The 17204-nt window shown below is 45.5% G+C and overlaps 1 protein-coding gene across 7 annotated transcripts in view; it reads left to right on the top strand.

Annotated features, from left to right (window-relative positions):
* The first annotated feature begins 2894 nt into the window (after nucleotides 1-2894).
* Nucleotides 2895-17204, top strand: part of TEC (tec protein tyrosine kinase) — a 122464-nt gene continuing 108154 nt past the window's right edge. For 2 of the 7 annotated variants that reach the window (XM_008248628.5, XM_089325380.1), the window contains exon 1: nucleotides 2906-2979. Coding sequence is in view for 1 of the 7 variants with exons in the window: in XM_089325387.1 (XP_089181513.1) it covers nucleotides 3146-3157 (12 nt within the window). In the remaining 6 variants the exon portion in view is untranslated. Of the gene's footprint in view, nucleotides 2980-3059; nucleotides 3158-13888; nucleotides 13999-17204 lie in introns of those variants that run through there. The other 5 variants (XM_051831418.3, XM_089325383.1, XM_089325381.1 and 2 more) reach the window with 5 other exon arrangements.

Genomic DNA, 17204 nt, shown 5'->3' with positions numbered 1-17204 from the left:
TTTTTCTTTTTTAATTTTAAACTTTTTTACGAAGGAGTTATGTGAGGATCTGGGTTTGCTGCTCTCCCAGTGAAACTTCATTAATTTTGAGAGTTTCACTTCCATTAAGTCAAGAATATGAGACACCAGCATCATCCAGCTGGAATAGGCAAAGTGAACTGGAAATTAGTTCTGTTAATCACCACAATGAGTTAACCCCTAAACGCAGTTGCTCTTCCATTTCTGGGATCTCTCAAAATGATGAAAAAAATTTTTAAAAGATTTATTTATTTATTTGAAAGAGTTACACAGAGAGAGGAGAGGGACAGAGGAGAGAGGAGAGAGGAGAGAGGTCTTCCATCCGCTAGTTCACTCCCCAGTTGGCCACAATGGCCGGTGCTGCACCAATCTGAAGCCTGGAGCCAGGCGCTTCTTTCAGGTCTCCCATACAGGCGCAAGGGTCCAAGGGCTTGGGCTTAGGCTATCCTATACTGCTTTGCCAGGCCATATCAGAGAGCTGGATTGGAAGTGGAGCAGCCAGGTCTCGAATTGGTGTCTATATGGGATGCTGGCACTGCAGGCAGTGGCTTTACCTGCTACGCCACAGTGCTGGCCCCGATGAAAAGTTCTAAATCTTCCTACCTGTAAATATATGAGGGTACTTCAACAAGTTAATGGAAAATGGAATTAAATGGTGCTTATATTGGTTTCAAGGTTTTGAAGTACATGCATAGTTTTTTCATAATACACATTTTCCATGAATTCTTTGAAGATCCATTGTAAGGATAGATCTAAAAATTTGGCACCAAAATAAATTTACCTTTTAATTCCATTTTCCCTAAATCTTTTAAAGTCCTCTGGTAACCAGACTAAAATTTTTCTTGAGAGATTAACTTTGTGACTATAATTATATAATAATAACTATTTCGGGGCCGACGCCGTGGCTCACTTGGTTAGTCCTCCGCCTGTGTCGCCGGCATCCCATATGGGCACCGGGTTCTAGTCCGGTTGCTCCTCTTCCAGTTCAGCTCTCTGCTGTGGCCTGGGAGGGCAGTGGAGGATGGCCCAAGTGCTTGGGCACCTGCACCTGCGTGGGAGAGCAGGAAGAAGCACCTGGCTCCTGGCTTCGGATTGGCACAACGCCAGCCGTGGCGGCCATTTGGGGAGTGAACCAATGGAAGGAAGACCTTTCTCTCTGTCTCTCTCTCTCACTGTCTATAATTCTACCTGTCAAATTAAAAAATAATAACTATTTCTCCATGCACACACACAGACAGGTGTTCACACATACAATTTCAGAGGACTCATGCATCCAGCCCTTCAAAGAAATTGTGTTAATAGTGAAAACCAGCATCCTAATGGGTAAGAGGCAGGAGAGACTGGGTGAGGGGAAAGACAGCAGTTCACAAAGGAGAAATCTACCCAGATTCATTCAGAATTCAGGTCTTAGACTCAAGGCCTTCACGGGGTGAAAGAGGATGTAGAGTCAGAAGGTCTTCATTCCAATCTGTGCGCTTCCCATCCCCCCTTCCCCTAACTAATTGTATAACTTTAGGTACCTCACTAAATCCTCCCTGCCTCTCAGTTCCCCTCTGCTGAAATGGAATCCTGGCTTTCTTCCCCTGGTCAAAGGGGAAATCATCTGGGAAGGCACTACCTTCAGTTCCCAAACAACAATGCAGGTTGTCATCCCCTCAGCTTAATCTCCAGGTTGGCTGCTTTTCATTCATTCATTCATTCAGCAGAGAGAGAGAGAGATATTTCCCATTTGATGATTTGTGCCCCCAAATGCCTACAGCCAGGCTGACATGCCATCCAGGTCTCCCCTATGCGGGGCAGAGACCCAAGTGCTTGGGCCATCCCTGCTGCCTCCCAGGGTCTGCATTATTAATAGGAAACTGCAGTTGGGAGCAGAGCTGGGACTGGAACCCAGGAAAGGCGATAGGGAATGAAGGTATCCCAAGTTCTTAATGACTGCAGCCCCCCCCACCACCACCACCATGTACTCTTCAGATCTCAGCTCCACTCCCAGGAGAAGCCTCCAGGACCCTGCTTTGTGTGAAATGGTGTCATTTTCCACTGGCTTGTTCATGGCTTCCTGTCTTTCATCCCACAGCAGAATAAAAGGCTGGTCTCCCATTCCCCAGCTCTAACAGTTCACGTAAGCAGCCGGCACCCTCATTTTGGTGAGCGGTAAGAGCCAACACTGCAGAGGCCTTCCTGGGTTTGAAAGCCAGCTTCTCAACTTCTCGGTTGGGTGACAGGAGGCAAACTGCGTTAACACGTCTCTGATTTACGTTTGCCACGGGGATCCTGGTAAGATACACTTCCGAGATATTTTAATACATGTGAAGTATCTAGAGAAGTGCCTGCCACACAGTCTAGAGCGAGCGAGTGGAGGGTTAACCCACGAATAACGCACGCGACCCTCTAAGTGTCAGAGACGCTCCGCTGGCTCAGGTTCGACAGTAAAATGACTCATTCTTTTGGTAAAACCCGCTGCTTCGCTCCATTGCTCCGTGTCACCTGCCTGGCCGGCCACAGCTAAGCCCAGGGAGGTGCATGTCCTAACTCCGACAGGTGGCAGTGCTCGGGGTTCCCCCCGCGGGCCGGTTCTCCTGGGACGAGAACCAGTTCTTCTCTGGAAACCCAGGAGAGTTCCCTGAAACTCCGGAGTTCTAGACGTGTTTCTGGCCCACCGTGGCCTCTAAGTCTCGAAATCGCTACTGGGCGCTGGGGAAATCGGTCGCCAAGGGCTTGCGCGAGAGCGAGCGGGGCGGAGCGATTGGGGACTGGGCGGGGCGACAGGGGCGGGGCTGAGCGATCGGGAGCGGCGAGGGGCGGGACCCGGCGGGGCGAGGCGATCGGGGGACAGGGCGGGGCAACAGGGGCGCCGCGGCGGGGGCGGGGCGATCGGGGGCGGGGGCGGGGCCGGCGACTCCGCAGAGCGGGTCAGATCACTCTGTCCGCAGCTCGCCGCAGCGGGCGATCTCCGGCGAGGTAAGGACGTCGAGGGCCGGCTGGGGCGGCCCCGGGAGTGCGTGGCCCCGGGCGGGGACGGGTCAGGACGGGGAGGTGCGCGGCGAGCGGTGGCCTTCAAAAGCCGAGACTGCTCCTCCTAGCCCAGGGGTGGTTTTCTCACCTCCGCGCCGCCGTGAGCGCAGGCATGCCATGCCAGGTGAGAAAGCGTTCTCCTTCGGTCCAGGCAGGGAGGACAGGTGCGTGCCCCGGTGTGGCCGCGCCTTCCGGGCAGCTGCGGCCTCTCCGCCTCCCGGGCTCCGGCGTGATTTCTTGTGAGCCCTTTTTCTTCAGGTCCGGGCGCGAAGGCTCTCCGCGGCTCGTTCCGCGATGGGTTCGCCGCCCCAGGGGCGCGGCACGGCTGCTTCCTCCATTCTGCCCCCGGCGGCGGCAGCGCGGTCTCGATTGGAAGTTGGCAGAACCGACTTTGTTCCAGTTGCATGTGTGCGATTTGCCTCACGGCGTCAAGGTCACATTTTTCCCCGCCGAGGAAATTGTGTTTGGATCTTGAAAATAGGGGCTTGGCGAATACATGTATTGGGTAAAGCTCGAGGCTCGACGTGGGAGTGTGTACTTCGCCTCAGATCTGTACTTTTGATTTGGCCCTTTTTCTTGAAGCAATAACTTGTTGCTGTGTATCAGGTTCAAAAACAAGCGCATCTGTTACCATTCTTTGCAAACTGGAATTATTTTTTAAAACCTTTTGAAATTTTTGGAAAGAGTTAGAGAGACAGGTCTTACGTTCATTCCCCAAATGGCTGCAAATGGTTGCAATGGCAGGGGCTGAGCTAGCCTGAAGCCAGTAGCCAGGAGCTTCCTCCTGGTCCCCCAGGTGGGTGCAGGGGCCCAAGCACTTAGGCCAAATTCAGCTGTTTTCCCAGGTGCATTAGCAGGGAGCTGGATTGGAAGTGAGCTGGATTGGAAATGGAGCAGCTTGGACTGGAACTGTTGCCCATGTAGGATTCTGGTGTTGCAGGGAGGGGTTAAGCCACTAGGCCCTAACGCAGGTCCCTGAAGCTGGAATATTTGATGAGAAGGGTTGATCTGAATGCTAACTTGGAAGAACAGGATAGCTAGTGGCTAAGTCTCTGTGGGTTTGAAAGTCATCCAAAGTAGTTATAGATTTTGTGCATATGCCCTGTATTTTTCCACTTTCTGCATAGGAAACTATGACAGTTTGCTCTCTTTCAGATGATTGCTGGGGAAAAAAGAAAAAACAAAAAAAACACCAAAATACAAAACCCAACAAACCAACTGCTCTCCCACTTACATTTTGGGATTTAACAGTGTAGTGACACTTTTAGCTCTTTATTTGGCAAGACTCACATGTAGAATGGAATACCATGATCTGTATGAGGAAAAAAGGAGTGTGGGTAATTTTCACATTATGCATTTGAAACTATTTTTTAGTTTAGTTACATTTTCAGTGTTTATGAAAGACTTATGTCCCCCATACTTCATGTGATCAGTGTTTACTGCTCTTGCCACTTTGAGGTTGCATACTGAGCTGTGAGGGGTTGATCTGGATTCTTCCCGCACTGGGATGTGCAACCGTGTCAGGAGAACCTGCACGTCGGTGCTGTGCTCTGGTTGACGACGCCTGTGTTCCACATAGGCCTGTGAATTAGAATTGTCACATCCTCCCAAAGAGGAAAGGGTATCAATGTATGGCCCAGGATTTTTTTCAGTCTGTCTACCTACTTCATTCTGTATCAAGGTAGTTATGTTTCCTGAACAACTAGCTGTGTTTTTTTCATCCATGGTAAAGCTCAGAGCAGGCAACCTTTGCTCTCTGGAGGTGACCCTTGTCTGGGCGGTTGGAGAGGTATGGGCAGTGGCTGGCCCACTTTTAGGCTTGGGGACTGATGACTGGCTTCCTTGCCTGCCTTGCAGCATACAAAGTGCTGGGAACCTGGGCCTTGTGCCTTCAGCCACGCCCCTGCCTACAGGTTCCTCCTGGTTGACCGGATTGGTGCTCTCCTCCCTGGCCCAGCTCTTCCAGCTCTTTGGCTTCCACCCCAGCGCTCCCCACATTTCTGCCCCTGCAGAGAATCACCATACTGTTTAGGGCAGGGAGACTTGGGCCACAGAGTAGCAGGGATGTTGGATCCTCGGCCTGGAGTGGGGCCCTCCATGTTTGCCCCATACACACCTGCTGTTAATGATGTCACTTGTTTCAGAGCCCTTACTACACTCTCTTCTTATTTAGTCTGAAGTAGGCAAAGTGGAGTAAATGAAGTTGAACCCAGATGAGTGGCCTTGTTTGGATTAGTGATATAAATCAGGCATTTGAATCTGTTAGAAAGGAGTGAACTGGGGGTGGTGCTGTGACGTAATGGGTAAAGCTGCTGCCTGCAGTGCCTGCATCCCATATGGGCACCGGTTCGAGTCCTTGCAGCTCCACTTCCAATCCAGCTCTCTGATATGAGCTGGGAAAGCAGAAGTCCTTGGGCCCCTGTGCCTGCGTGTGAGACCCCGAAGAAGCTCCTGGCTCCTGGCTTCAGATTGGTACTGCTTCAGCCATTGCAGCCAACTGGGGAGTGAACCAGCGGATGGAAGACCCCTCTTTCTCTCTGCCTCTCCTCTTTTTGTGTAACTCTGACTTTCAAATAAATAAATAAATCTAAAAAAAAAAGAAAGGAAGGAAGGAAATAGGCCATGGACAGTTGTAAAATTATCCTATGCCATGTGATTATGCCACGAGAATAGCTTTTTAAATTTATTTTTATTTTTAATTTTTAAAAAATTTTTTTTTGACAGGCAGAATGGATAGTGAGAGGGAGACAGAGAGAAAGGTCTTCCTTTTGCTGTTGGTTCACCCTCCAATGGCCGCCGCGGCCGGTGCACCGCGCTGATCCAAAGGCAGGAGCCAGGTGCCTCTCCTGGTCTCCCATGCGGGTGCAGGGCCCAAGGACTTGGGCCATCCTCCACTACACTCTTGGAAAACAGCAGAGAGCTGGCCTGGAAGAGGGGCAACCGGGACAGAATCCGGCGCCCCGACCGGGACTAGAACCCGGTGTGCCGGCGCCGCAGGCTGAGGATTAGCCTATTGAACCGCGGCACCGGCCTAAATTTATTTTTAAAAGATTTTCTTTTCTCTCTGTCTCTCTCTCTCACTGTCCACTCTGCCTGTCAAAAAAATAAATAAATAAAAGATTTTCTATTTTTTTTTTTTTTTGAAAGAGCCACACATAGAAAGGGAGAAACACATGGGGAGAGAGAGAGAGAGAGAGAGAGGGAGGGATGAGGGAGGGAGAGAGATCTTCCATCTGCTAGTTCACCACTTCTAGACAGCTACAATGGCCAGGGGTGGGCCAGGCCAAAACCAGGAGCTCCCACATGGGTGAAGGGCCCAAGCACTTGGGCCATACTCTGCTGCCTCCCAGGCACGTTAGCAGGGAGGTGGATCGGAAGCAGGGCAGCCAGAACATAAATTGGAGCCCATATGGGATGCTAGCGTTGCAGCATTCTGCGATGTTGCACCCTGATATGCTACAGGGCTAGCCTGCATGAGAATAGCTTTGTTGAAACAAACAGAGGAGAGGGATCCAGTAGTTGCCTCCATCTACCAACTTGCCTCCACCTGGGCTTGTCTTTTGGTTTCTTCCCTTGCTCCACCAAGCCTTCCTTAGATTGGATTATTTGTATTCATTTCCCTACTATGTTTGACTGCTCAGAGCTATGTTTGACTGCTCAGAGCTCAGATGACCATAGCTAATGTGTTCTAGATATAGAAAATGGCTTTTTATTTTGTTTAGAGGAAACAAGGTTAGAATTTTAAAAAACAAGGTTAGAATTTAAAAAAATAGATTATTAGGGGAACAAAGGTAAAAAATGCTGATTTGTTATTTTTTGGTTTTAAACTTCTATTCAAGATGTTTTCCCTTTCCAGAAACTACCACTTGTAATTCTTTGGCATTTATTGCTTGTAGTTGCTATGTCTTCAGGTTTTCGATTTTAAACATTGTTAACTTCCCACTGTGGAACGTGATGAGCTGGCCCTCTTTTTCTCCCCAACCCCCAACATAAACACAGCTTCTGTATTTTCCTGTCCTTGGAATAGTTAACAGCATATTGATTAATGGTTAGGTTAATATACGTAGGTAAGCCAAGGACATGTTTTATTTTCCTTGCAGTTAATAATGGCTCATCATTAATTCAACCCACAACTCTTGGTCAGTTTTCTAAATATTCCTTCTGATACATCAGGTCTTCTGTCGATTTCATCTTCTTCAGGAGACTCTTCCTGAACTTTCTAGCTTGCTGTTGTCTACACTGGTTGCCTTCTACACATGGGCACTGTTGTCACTCTGAGGGTCTGCCTTTGTCATCTCTCTCCGCATTGTGTCATCCCTTGGCACCTGTAGCTCCCTCTGTTTTGATTGAGCACGTCCTCCAGGAGCTTTCTGGAAAAGAATGCATGGGGTATCTCTTGTTCTGAGATCAGTACTGCCTGAGATTCTCTATTTTTAACTTTGAGTTGATAGTTTGGCAGAGTGTAGAGTTCTGGATGGAGAGTTTGAAGGCTTTCTAGCTTGTGGCTGTTGCTGTTGAGAAATTCAGCACTGTTCAGGTTCCTCAAATTTTCCTTGTGATCTGTGTATACAAACCTGCCAGGTCCTCTCTGAACCTTTGTGGGATTTTCTCTCTGTCTCCACAATCCTGAAGCTTCATGATGCTGCACCTTGCTATGGGTCTGTTTTTATCTGTTATGCCTGGGGCTCTTTGAATCTGGAAACTGGACGTTTTTTAGTTTGGGAAATTTGGTTACATTATCTCATTGGTAATTTCCTCCCCTCTACTTTCTTTGTTAGAGAGGGAAAGTCTTGGCATCTGGTGCACAGGTGTTCACGTGGCTTTTCAGGAAGGTACCTGAGCTGATATACAGAGGCACTGGAGGGTGTGGGACCGGTTAGGGTTCTTTTGCTGGGGTAGTGGAGTGGCAACCATGTGATTGCTTAGAGTAGCTGAAGGGACCTGGAAGAATCTAAGACTTTTAAAAAGTCTCCTTATTTTTAGCTTACCCCTCTCCTCACAGAAAGTCCAGTTGTCTTTACTTCTTCAGCTTTTTGGAGATTCTGTTATATAAATCTGATTGTGTCTTGGCTTCCACTTGTCCACTTAAATGTTTTTGCCATTGTCTCTTCTCATTCTTTCCATCCTTGCTTGTTTATACAGTCAAGAAAAAAATTCCTTTACTGTTATTTTATTGGGCTTTCAGCAGGGAGAAAAAGTAGAGATTTTTGTTCAATTTGTCATTAGGGTCTAGAATATAAATTCCTTTAAAATTATTTATTTATTTGAGAAGCAGAGAGAGAGACAGACAGACAGAGAGAGGATGATATTGCAAGTGTGGGGCTGGACCAGGCTGAACCTGGAAGCCAGGAACTCAGTCTGGGCCTCTCACATGAGTAGCAGGGGCCCAAGTACTTGAACCATCACCTGTTGCCTCCCATAGTGTGCATTAGCAAGGAAGTGGAGTCAGGAGCAGGGCCAGGACTCAAACCTAGGCACTCTGATATGGTATGCATTCAGCTGACAACTTCTAGGCTGAATGCCAGTTCCATAGAGTATAGATTTCTTAACCAGCCTCTACCTAGAGACTAGTGTGGTTTGGTCATGGCGGTGTGCTGCCATTTTCCCTGTCTCTACCCACGGTACACATTTTCCAATCAGCCTGGGCATATCTTCATGCTAAGCCTCGCGTTCGTACACCACTCTGTGCGTCGTGTCCAGCTGGTCACATTGCCCTGGGAAGCAAAACCCACCTGGATCCCTCGCTTTAGTTAGGTGCGTGGCTCACTGCTCATTCAGCTCTTGTTGCCATTTCTTGTGTTCACTGCCTCTAGGAAGACTCCTGTCACACTAGCCTTGGGATGCCTTACTTTCAGGGAAACTCAGCTTATGCTGTGGAAGATGGGCCTAGTGTAGGTGGTGCCCACATGGCCTCTGTGGAGGTCATCATTTCCTTCTGGGGGCTGCCTTATCACGTGCTGCTTTCCCAGAAGTGACACCCTCTTCCCGTTTTCAGGCTCATGCCCTTCTTGGAATGTGCAGCAAGTTCCTGTTTCGGGCTGGGCCAAGCAGAGGTGACCGACCCACTCTGCTTCTTGCCGGTGATCGCAACTTTCCCAGCCCTATTTTCCTAGTGGAGTCCTTCCTCAGGCTCCCTGCATGCAGTGCGACCTGCTAGCATTCTCTCCCTGCAGCTGGACAGCACTGCCATGCTTTATAGTTACACACAGAGTCCGCTTCCCCTGAAGTTGGGAGAGCATTGTTCCCAAAGCTTCCTACCTGCAGCAAAAGCAAAGCTTCGTGTTTCCATGGTGCTGGGTGCTAAACCCCTGGGCTGGCCATTGCTACAGTGGAGGAGCTGCAGTAGTGACTTTATCTCAGAAAGGTGACAGGGAAGGAGAAGTGCCTAGAAAAGGCTTAGTCATCCAGTACTATAACTGAGCACCATTATGCACAAAAGCTAGGCCAGGGGTGTCTCTGCCAGGTTCATCCTCCCAGTGTTTCCACATGCCTCTTTCCCTTTCCCAAAAGGGACCTTTGAAGCATTGCTCTTTCCATGCTGTATAGTTTTGCTCTTATGTGCTACATTTTGCTTTTATTTTATTGAATTTTTAAACATTTTTATGTATTTGAAAGGCAGAATGACAGAGTCAGAGGCAGACGGAGAATCTTTCATCTGCTGATTCATTCCCCAAGTGCCTGCAACAGCTGAGCCTGGGCCAAGCTGAAGCCAGGAGCTGGGAACTTCATTCAGGTCTCCCACATGGTTGGCAGGGGCCATCTACTTGAGCCATTACCCACTGCTTCATAGGTGTGCATTAGCAGGAAGCTAGAGTTGGAAGCAGAGCTGGGATTCAAACCCAGATACTCTGGTCTGGGATGCAAGTATCCAAATGGTGTCTTAACTGTTGTGCCAGAAACCAGGCATGATGTACTAAGTTTATTTTTTAAAGGTTTATTTTCTTCATTTGAAAGGCAGAGTTACAGAGAGACAGAGAGATCTTCCATCCTCTGGTTCACTCCCCAAATGGCCACAACAGCTAGGGCTGGGCCTGACCAGAGCCAGGAGCCAGGAGTTTCTTCCAGGTCTCCCACATGGGTTCAGGGGCCAAAGTACGTGAGCCATCTTCCGCTGCTTTCCCAGGTGCATTAACAAGAGAGCTGGATCAGAACCAGCACCCCTATGGGATGCTGGCATTGCAGGAGGCAGCTTTACCGGCCATGTCCCGTGCTGGCCCCAGTTCTTTTTTTGTTTTTCACCCTAATTTTTTTTCTGTTGTTCCAGCCAGAGAGTGAAGGCTCCAGGGAAAGCGTTCCTAATAAGCAGATGTTTGATAAATGTGCTAATGAATTTTGGACACTTTGCAGTTAAGAAAACCAGATAATTTTGGACACTTTACAAAGGAAAAAAAAAAGATATTCGGTCATGATTCTTCAAGTTCTGTTTAGCAATCACTACATTTGTGATTAGATTTTCACTTCACTTTGGCTCTGTAGACCGCACAGGGCACTAAGTTTAAGTTTTTCCAAGTGTATCATTCCTCACATGATTTAGAAATATTCCTCACTGGCAACATTCTGGAAACTACGGCCCATATTATTGTTGTTGTTACTTTCCATCCACGTAGTTCTTCTTGGTGTTGTGTTGCATTTGTCTTGGTTTTTAAGACCAAGAAGAATGGCTTTTGAAGGCGAGAGGGAAGAATATTTTGCTAAGTGTTACACTTCTAAAGGAGGAAGAGCTTTTATTTTTATTTTTTTTGCATCTTTTCTAACTGTATGTCATTTATTTAAAGGGTTAAACAGTTTTGAAATGCTTAGCTGCAGACTATCAAAGAGACTCATTTTAATTGTCCTGTGCTATATGAAACACAGTACAAAACTCTCTGTCAAATATCCTACTCCCTTTCTTTCTCATTTTTGTGAAATTCCACCCTGACTTAGTAGGAGGAAAGTATAACTTTTTCTTTTTACCCTACATGGAACTGCAGCAGTGTCTTTCCTGTTCCTGTCACCTCGGGAACTCTCATGTCCTCATATATTCTCCAGTATTGTGTTTCACCACAACTTTTGGGATCTCCACATGATTGCTTCAAAAATGAAACCGTGGCTTTTTTTTTTCTACAGAGGGATGATTTCAAAGTTCATTTTTCTGCCAAGATGATTTAAACATGCAGTCAAATTAGTTTTGCCAATAGAGTTATTTTTGTTTCATAGAAGGCAATGGGTTTCTTTTCCGTTTTCTGTTGTGGGTCTTAAAAGTACTTGATACTTTAACCATGTAGAGAAACAAATACTATTTAACTGGGTTATGAATACTAAAAGATGTAAATTAGTTATACATGCCTTTAAGTTTATTTTAAGGTATGTCACTTTCTTTATCATGTGTGAGATTATTTTAAAAAGTCCAAAGGAGGGGCAGACAAGTACTTGGGAAAGTTAAGCTGATGCCTGGGAAGCCTGCATCTCACATTGGCATGACTGGTTCAAGTCCTGGCTCCTCCATTTTTGATCCAGCTTCCTGCTAATGTGTACCCCAGGAGGCAATAGGTGATAGCTCTTGTACCTGAGTCCCTGCCACTTACATGTGGGAGACTTGGCTGGAGTTCCTGACTCCTGGCTTCTGCCTGGCCCAACCCTTTCTGTTGCAGGCATTTGGGGACTGAACCAGGGGATGGATAATCTGTCTTCATCTGTCTATTTCTCTCTCTCTGTCTTCCAAATAAAATGAAAATTAGAAAAAGTTGGTGAATAAATGGAATTAATAAGTTTATTTGGTGCAAATAAGTTTGAAAGCTATGCATAGTTTTTTTTATAACACTAAATTTTTGTAAGCTTTTTGAAGATCCACTTTTGCATGAATTTCAAAGGCTTTGCATCAAACCATATTTTAATTCCATTTTTCATGAACTTTTTGAAGACCATCTGTCTTTAAACCAGTGAGAGAAGCCTTACATCAAAGTTCTTTTTTTTATTTTTTAATTCTTTTAAATCTTTAAAGATTTATTTATTTATTTGAAAGTCAGAGTTACAGAGAAGGAGAGGCAGAGAGAGAGAGAGAGAGAGAGAGAGGTCTGCTGGTTCATTGTCCAATTGGTCACAATGGCTGTAGCTGCACCAATCTGAAGCCAGGAGGCAGGAGCCTCTTCTGGGTCTCACACATGGGTGCAGGGGCCCAAGGACTTGGGCCATCTTCCACTGCTTTCCCAGGCCATAGCAGAGAGCTGGATTGGAAGTGTGCTTACCAGGAATGGAACTGGCGCCCATATGGGATGCCGGTACTGCAGGTGGCGGCTTTACCCGCTACGCCACAGCACCGGCGTGGCGGGATGAGCTGTGGACAGATTCTCCACTTCCCTCAGACCAAGGCTATATCTCCACGTGCCACTGAGGTTCTCAGACTTCTGTGCTCCTTGGACTCACTGCCATCACTAAAAATAGTTATTATTTGTAGAATTTTATATATTTATTGTTAAAAATGTAAACAATACTGAAACTTACAAAGAAGAAGTGCAAAATAACCCCAGCACCTTTCCAGAGAGAATCTTGGCAAAAGCCTTCTCCTTCATCTGTTTCATTGTTTAACTTGTTAAAAGTCTTTAGCATATTTCTAGAAAATAATTAACCCGAGGAGTATATGTGCAACTATTTATGTGATTCCAAATTCTGTTAACTTTATTTATATACATGCAATTACTTTATGAAGTTATAATTAGTTCATGCCTAATGCTCTTTGAGTAGCATTATTTCATACTTGAACAAGTGTTTTCTTATAGGAATTATTATCATTTTTAATTACTAGGTGATAGTCTGTCATGGTAATATCCAATGGTGTTTTGAGCCACTAGCAATTGCTGGACGTTTAGATAGCTCCCCCACCCCCTTTCTGGTTTAGTTAGTAATGTTGTTATACATTTTTATATCAATCTGGGGTTAAGGATTATTGACTTTTAATCAGTGTCAGAAGGACACAAAATAATGATAAAAAAGTTTGTTATCAATAGAAAGGCATAGAAAATGTCTAGTGTCCTCTTTTTTTTTTTTTTTATTCTTTTAGATCAGTGGTATCTCCCTATTGTAAATGAGGATAGAAGGTTTAGTTAGTCACATACCCAGTTATATAGGTCATATAATAAAGTTGAAAGAACCTGTCAAGTCCATTTACAGGCAGGTCTGTGTTCTTGTTGGTAAAGTCTAGCCTCATTTTATTTTATTAGATGTCTGGTAGGAAAAGCTTCTCAGATCAGTAATAATGTGAAGAAGTATTACTATGGTAACTGCAACTGCATTTGACCTCTATACCTGGTCTGGGGTTTGTGAACCTGTCTGTGAGCTGGAAAGGCATTGGGAAACTCCAACCCTCCTGCCCACTTCCCCATTCCTGACTGCATAAGGAAACAGGTGCAGTAAGTAAGGTATTCAAAGCAACTAATAACATTAGAGAATTTTATTTTTTAATGTAGTTTCTTGATATACAAGTAGAGTAGAGTGAATTCCTGCTCAGATTATTTTCTGGACATCTTTCTAGAATTTGTGTTCTGATGTTGAAATCCTTGGCTACCTTTCTCAGTCAGCTATTAGCTACAATTATGTTCCCATGTTTCAGGTGTTCCATCTATTAAACAAGGCAGAGTGACATGTAATTAACAGTCCACTTCAGAAAGACTCATGGCCTAATGCTTGTAAAGGACTTTGAGCCTTTCTGAGTGTGTTTTACACACATTCATGAATAATGAGATGGCTTGCTCTGTTTGGCAAAGGGCATCTCTATTATGCCCCTTTTATAGATGAGAAAAGTGAGCCTCATGGAGAACAATGACTTGCCAAGAATCAGAGGGTAAATTTTTATTTTTATTTTTATTTTATTTTTTGACAGGCAGAGTCGACAGTGAGAGAGACAGAGAGAAAAGTCTTCCTTTACCGTTGGTTCACCCTCCAATGGCTGCTGCAGCTGGCGCACCGCGCTGATCCTATGGCAGGAGCCAGGTACTTATCCTGGTCTCCCATGGGGTGCAGGGCCCAAGTACTTGGGCCATCCTCCACTGCACTCCCTGGCCACAGCAGAGAGCTGGACTGGAAGAGGGGTAACCGGGACAGAATCCGGCGCCCTGGCTGGGACTAGAACCCGGTGTGCCGGCGCCGCAGGCAGAGGATTAGCCTAGTGAGCCACGGCGCTGGCCAGAGGGTAAATTTGATGTAGTGTCTAAGGAATCTTTCTTGTACTTTGTGGAGTAAGTGGGATTTAAAATAAATTCAGCATGAGTATATGTGTGGGGAAAGTGGATTTATACCGGTTTAAGCAAATACAACATTTTTGGGGGCTAGACTACACCTTTGTAAGGGGGGATCAATGTTTGACAAATTCTAAATAAGAGAAGCTAAGGATAAACTGATTTTCAAAGTGAGATTTTCAAAGACTATGTAATAAATTGGGTCAGTGGGAGATTAGGATAAATATTTTTAAAAATAAAGACTTGAAGGGAGAAGGAAAGAGAACAAAGGATAGGTATACATGGACGTTTCTCAGGATACAGATGTGACTGAACTAGTCTGTTATGATTTTAAAAAGTGACACAGAAGAGGAAGTACACAGTGAATTTCAAGTTCTCAGTCAACATGAACCTTTTGGGCTACTGAAAAGCAAGACTGCTGATCTCAAGTCTATGCAAAATGGCAGGGAGTAGTAGAGAATACATGTGGGTAAAATGAATCCATTGGTGCATGCAGATGTACATTCCAGCTTTTGACTCAAGAAAGCTTCAGTTATTATAAACTCTTAGGTGAAGACATTCACTCAGTATATGGCTTAGCACGAAAATGCTAACTCATCCTTAGCTATTGTCACAAAAAATTCAGAAATGCCATCTTACGTGTTTTCATGTTTCAGCATCTGAGATAGTTCCCGCAGCTTTCATCATCACGGACTTAGAGAAAGCACGTAACTTCATCAGTGGCATGGAAACCTGGATAAAATACTCCCCACCAACTCTTCAGTCTGGAAGGACAAAGAAGAGACATGTGGGCAGGGTCTACCTTCATGTATCATGGCAGACTAAACTGAATAATACAGGAGGGACCCTTCATTTGTACCTTCTTTAGTTCCCAATAATACACATTCCGAAGATTTACAGGGATATATATTTACACGTGATGCACCAGGCATCAGCCAGGCCCTTTCGCTGGATTATCACATTGAATCGTGCTGATGAGCTCTGCTAAGCTCTACTCACCTCTCTGTGTTCCTCTCCTCTGCCTGTCATACTTTCCCTCCTGGTAAACAGAGTTAGACAACCTAGAAGGAAATATAAACATCTGATTCAAACAAAACTGAAGCAATCAGTTCCTCTGGTGTCACCCCAAACCCCTAAAGATCATAAGATATTTTCATAGCAGTGCTGTTGAAATTTCCTGTGAACCACACATGTCATTTAAAGCTTAAAGCTTTTTTTTTTTTAAAGATTTATTTTATTTATTTGAAAGACATAGTTACAGAGAGGCTAATTGAGAGAGAGAGAGAGAGAGACAGAGGTCTTCTGTCCACTGGTTTACTTCCCAGATGGCTGCAACGGCCAGAGCTGCCCGAAGGCAGGAGCCAGGAGCTTCTTCCGAGTCTCCCGCGTGGGTGCAGGGGCCCAAGGACTTGGGCCATCTTCTACTGCTTTCCCAGGCCACAGCAGAGAGCTGGATTGGAATAAGAGCAGCTGGGACTAGAACCGGTGCCCATATGGGATGCTGGCTCTTCAGGCTAGGGCCTTAACCTGCTTTGACACAGCATCAGCCTCCTGTGTGTGAAACCACATATGTCATTTAAAACTTTCTAAAAACTGGATTAAAGAAGTAAAAAGCGGTAGGTGAAATTATTTTAATAATATATTTTAGACAGCCCAATATATAAAAATATTATAGTTTTACCATCTGATTATATAAAATTATTATTTTTATTTTTTTTTGACAGGCAGAGTGGACAGTGAGAGTGGTAGAGACAGAGAGAAAGGTCTTCCTTTTTTTCCATTGGTTCACCCTCCAATGGCCACTGCGGCCGGCACGCTGTGGCCAGCGCACCGTGCTGATCCAAAGCCAGGAGCCAGGTGCTTTTCCTGGTCTCCCATGTAGGTGCAGGGCCCAAGCACTTGGGCCATCCTCCACTGCACTCCCGGGCCACAGCAGAGAACTGGACTGGAAGAGGGGCAACCGGGACAGAATCTGGCACCCTGACTGGGACTAGAACCTGGTGTGCAGGCGCCGCAGGTGGAGGATTAGCCTAGTGGTGCCAGCCTGATTATATAAAATTATTAATGAGATACTAAAACTAACTCAGGAGCAATATCATATAATATATTATCTTTTGTAATACAATGGATAGAGTGAAATGTAGTTCTATCAAATCATAGAATTGTGATCAACAGAAAAATGTTTTATACTGCTTCAATTTTAAATTTCAAATTAATTTTTTAAAGAGATTTATTTATTTATTTGAGAATCCGAGTGTCAGAGAGAGCAAGCGAACTTCCATCCACTGGTTCACTTGCCAGATGGCCACAATGGCTGGGACTAGGCCAGGCCAAAGCCAGGAGCCAGGAGCTTCATCTAGGTCTCCCACATGGGTGGCAGGGATCCAAACACTTGGCTCATCTTCTGCTGCTTTTCCAAGGCCATTAACAGGGAGCTGGATGGGAAGTAGAACAGTTGGGACTCAAACCGGTGCCCATATGGGATGCTGGCATTGCAGGTGATGACTTTACCTGCTATGCCACAACGCTAGCCCCCAAATTCAAATTTTAAAACATTAAGGAAAATTTTAAAAAGTTAATTCTTCAGTTTTACTAGCTCCATTTCAAATTCCCAGTGATTACTTGTGGGGAGTGGCTATGATATTGAGCAGCACAATTCTTTACCAAAGGTATTTTTTCTCTCCAGAGGCCCAAGAACTGTGATCCCCACCCTATCCCCTTGACTCCACTCGGCCCCCATCTTATTTTCCTTGCCTGTGTACAGGACTGCCATGTACAGTTATACAGATTATATACTGTAAAATTCTGGGATATCATTTACATTTTGCTTGTCTGCTGCAACAATTTTGTAGGAAGATGGAAATGAAGTTTGTAAGGGAGAAGATGCATTTCCCTAATTCATGCAAAAGCATGTTTTTGGGAATCGGGTGAGTAGGTAGCTGTGACGCTTCTGTGTCTTCC

This window comes from Oryctolagus cuniculus, chromosome 2, assembly GCF_051225735.1.
Source record: "Oryctolagus cuniculus isolate XC-2025 breed Fujian yellow rabbit chromosome 2, ASM5122573v1, whole genome shotgun sequence".
NCBI classification, from domain to species: Eukaryota; Metazoa; Chordata; class Mammalia; order Lagomorpha; family Leporidae; genus Oryctolagus; species Oryctolagus cuniculus.
This window is presented reverse-complemented; position numbering and strand designations above follow the sequence as displayed.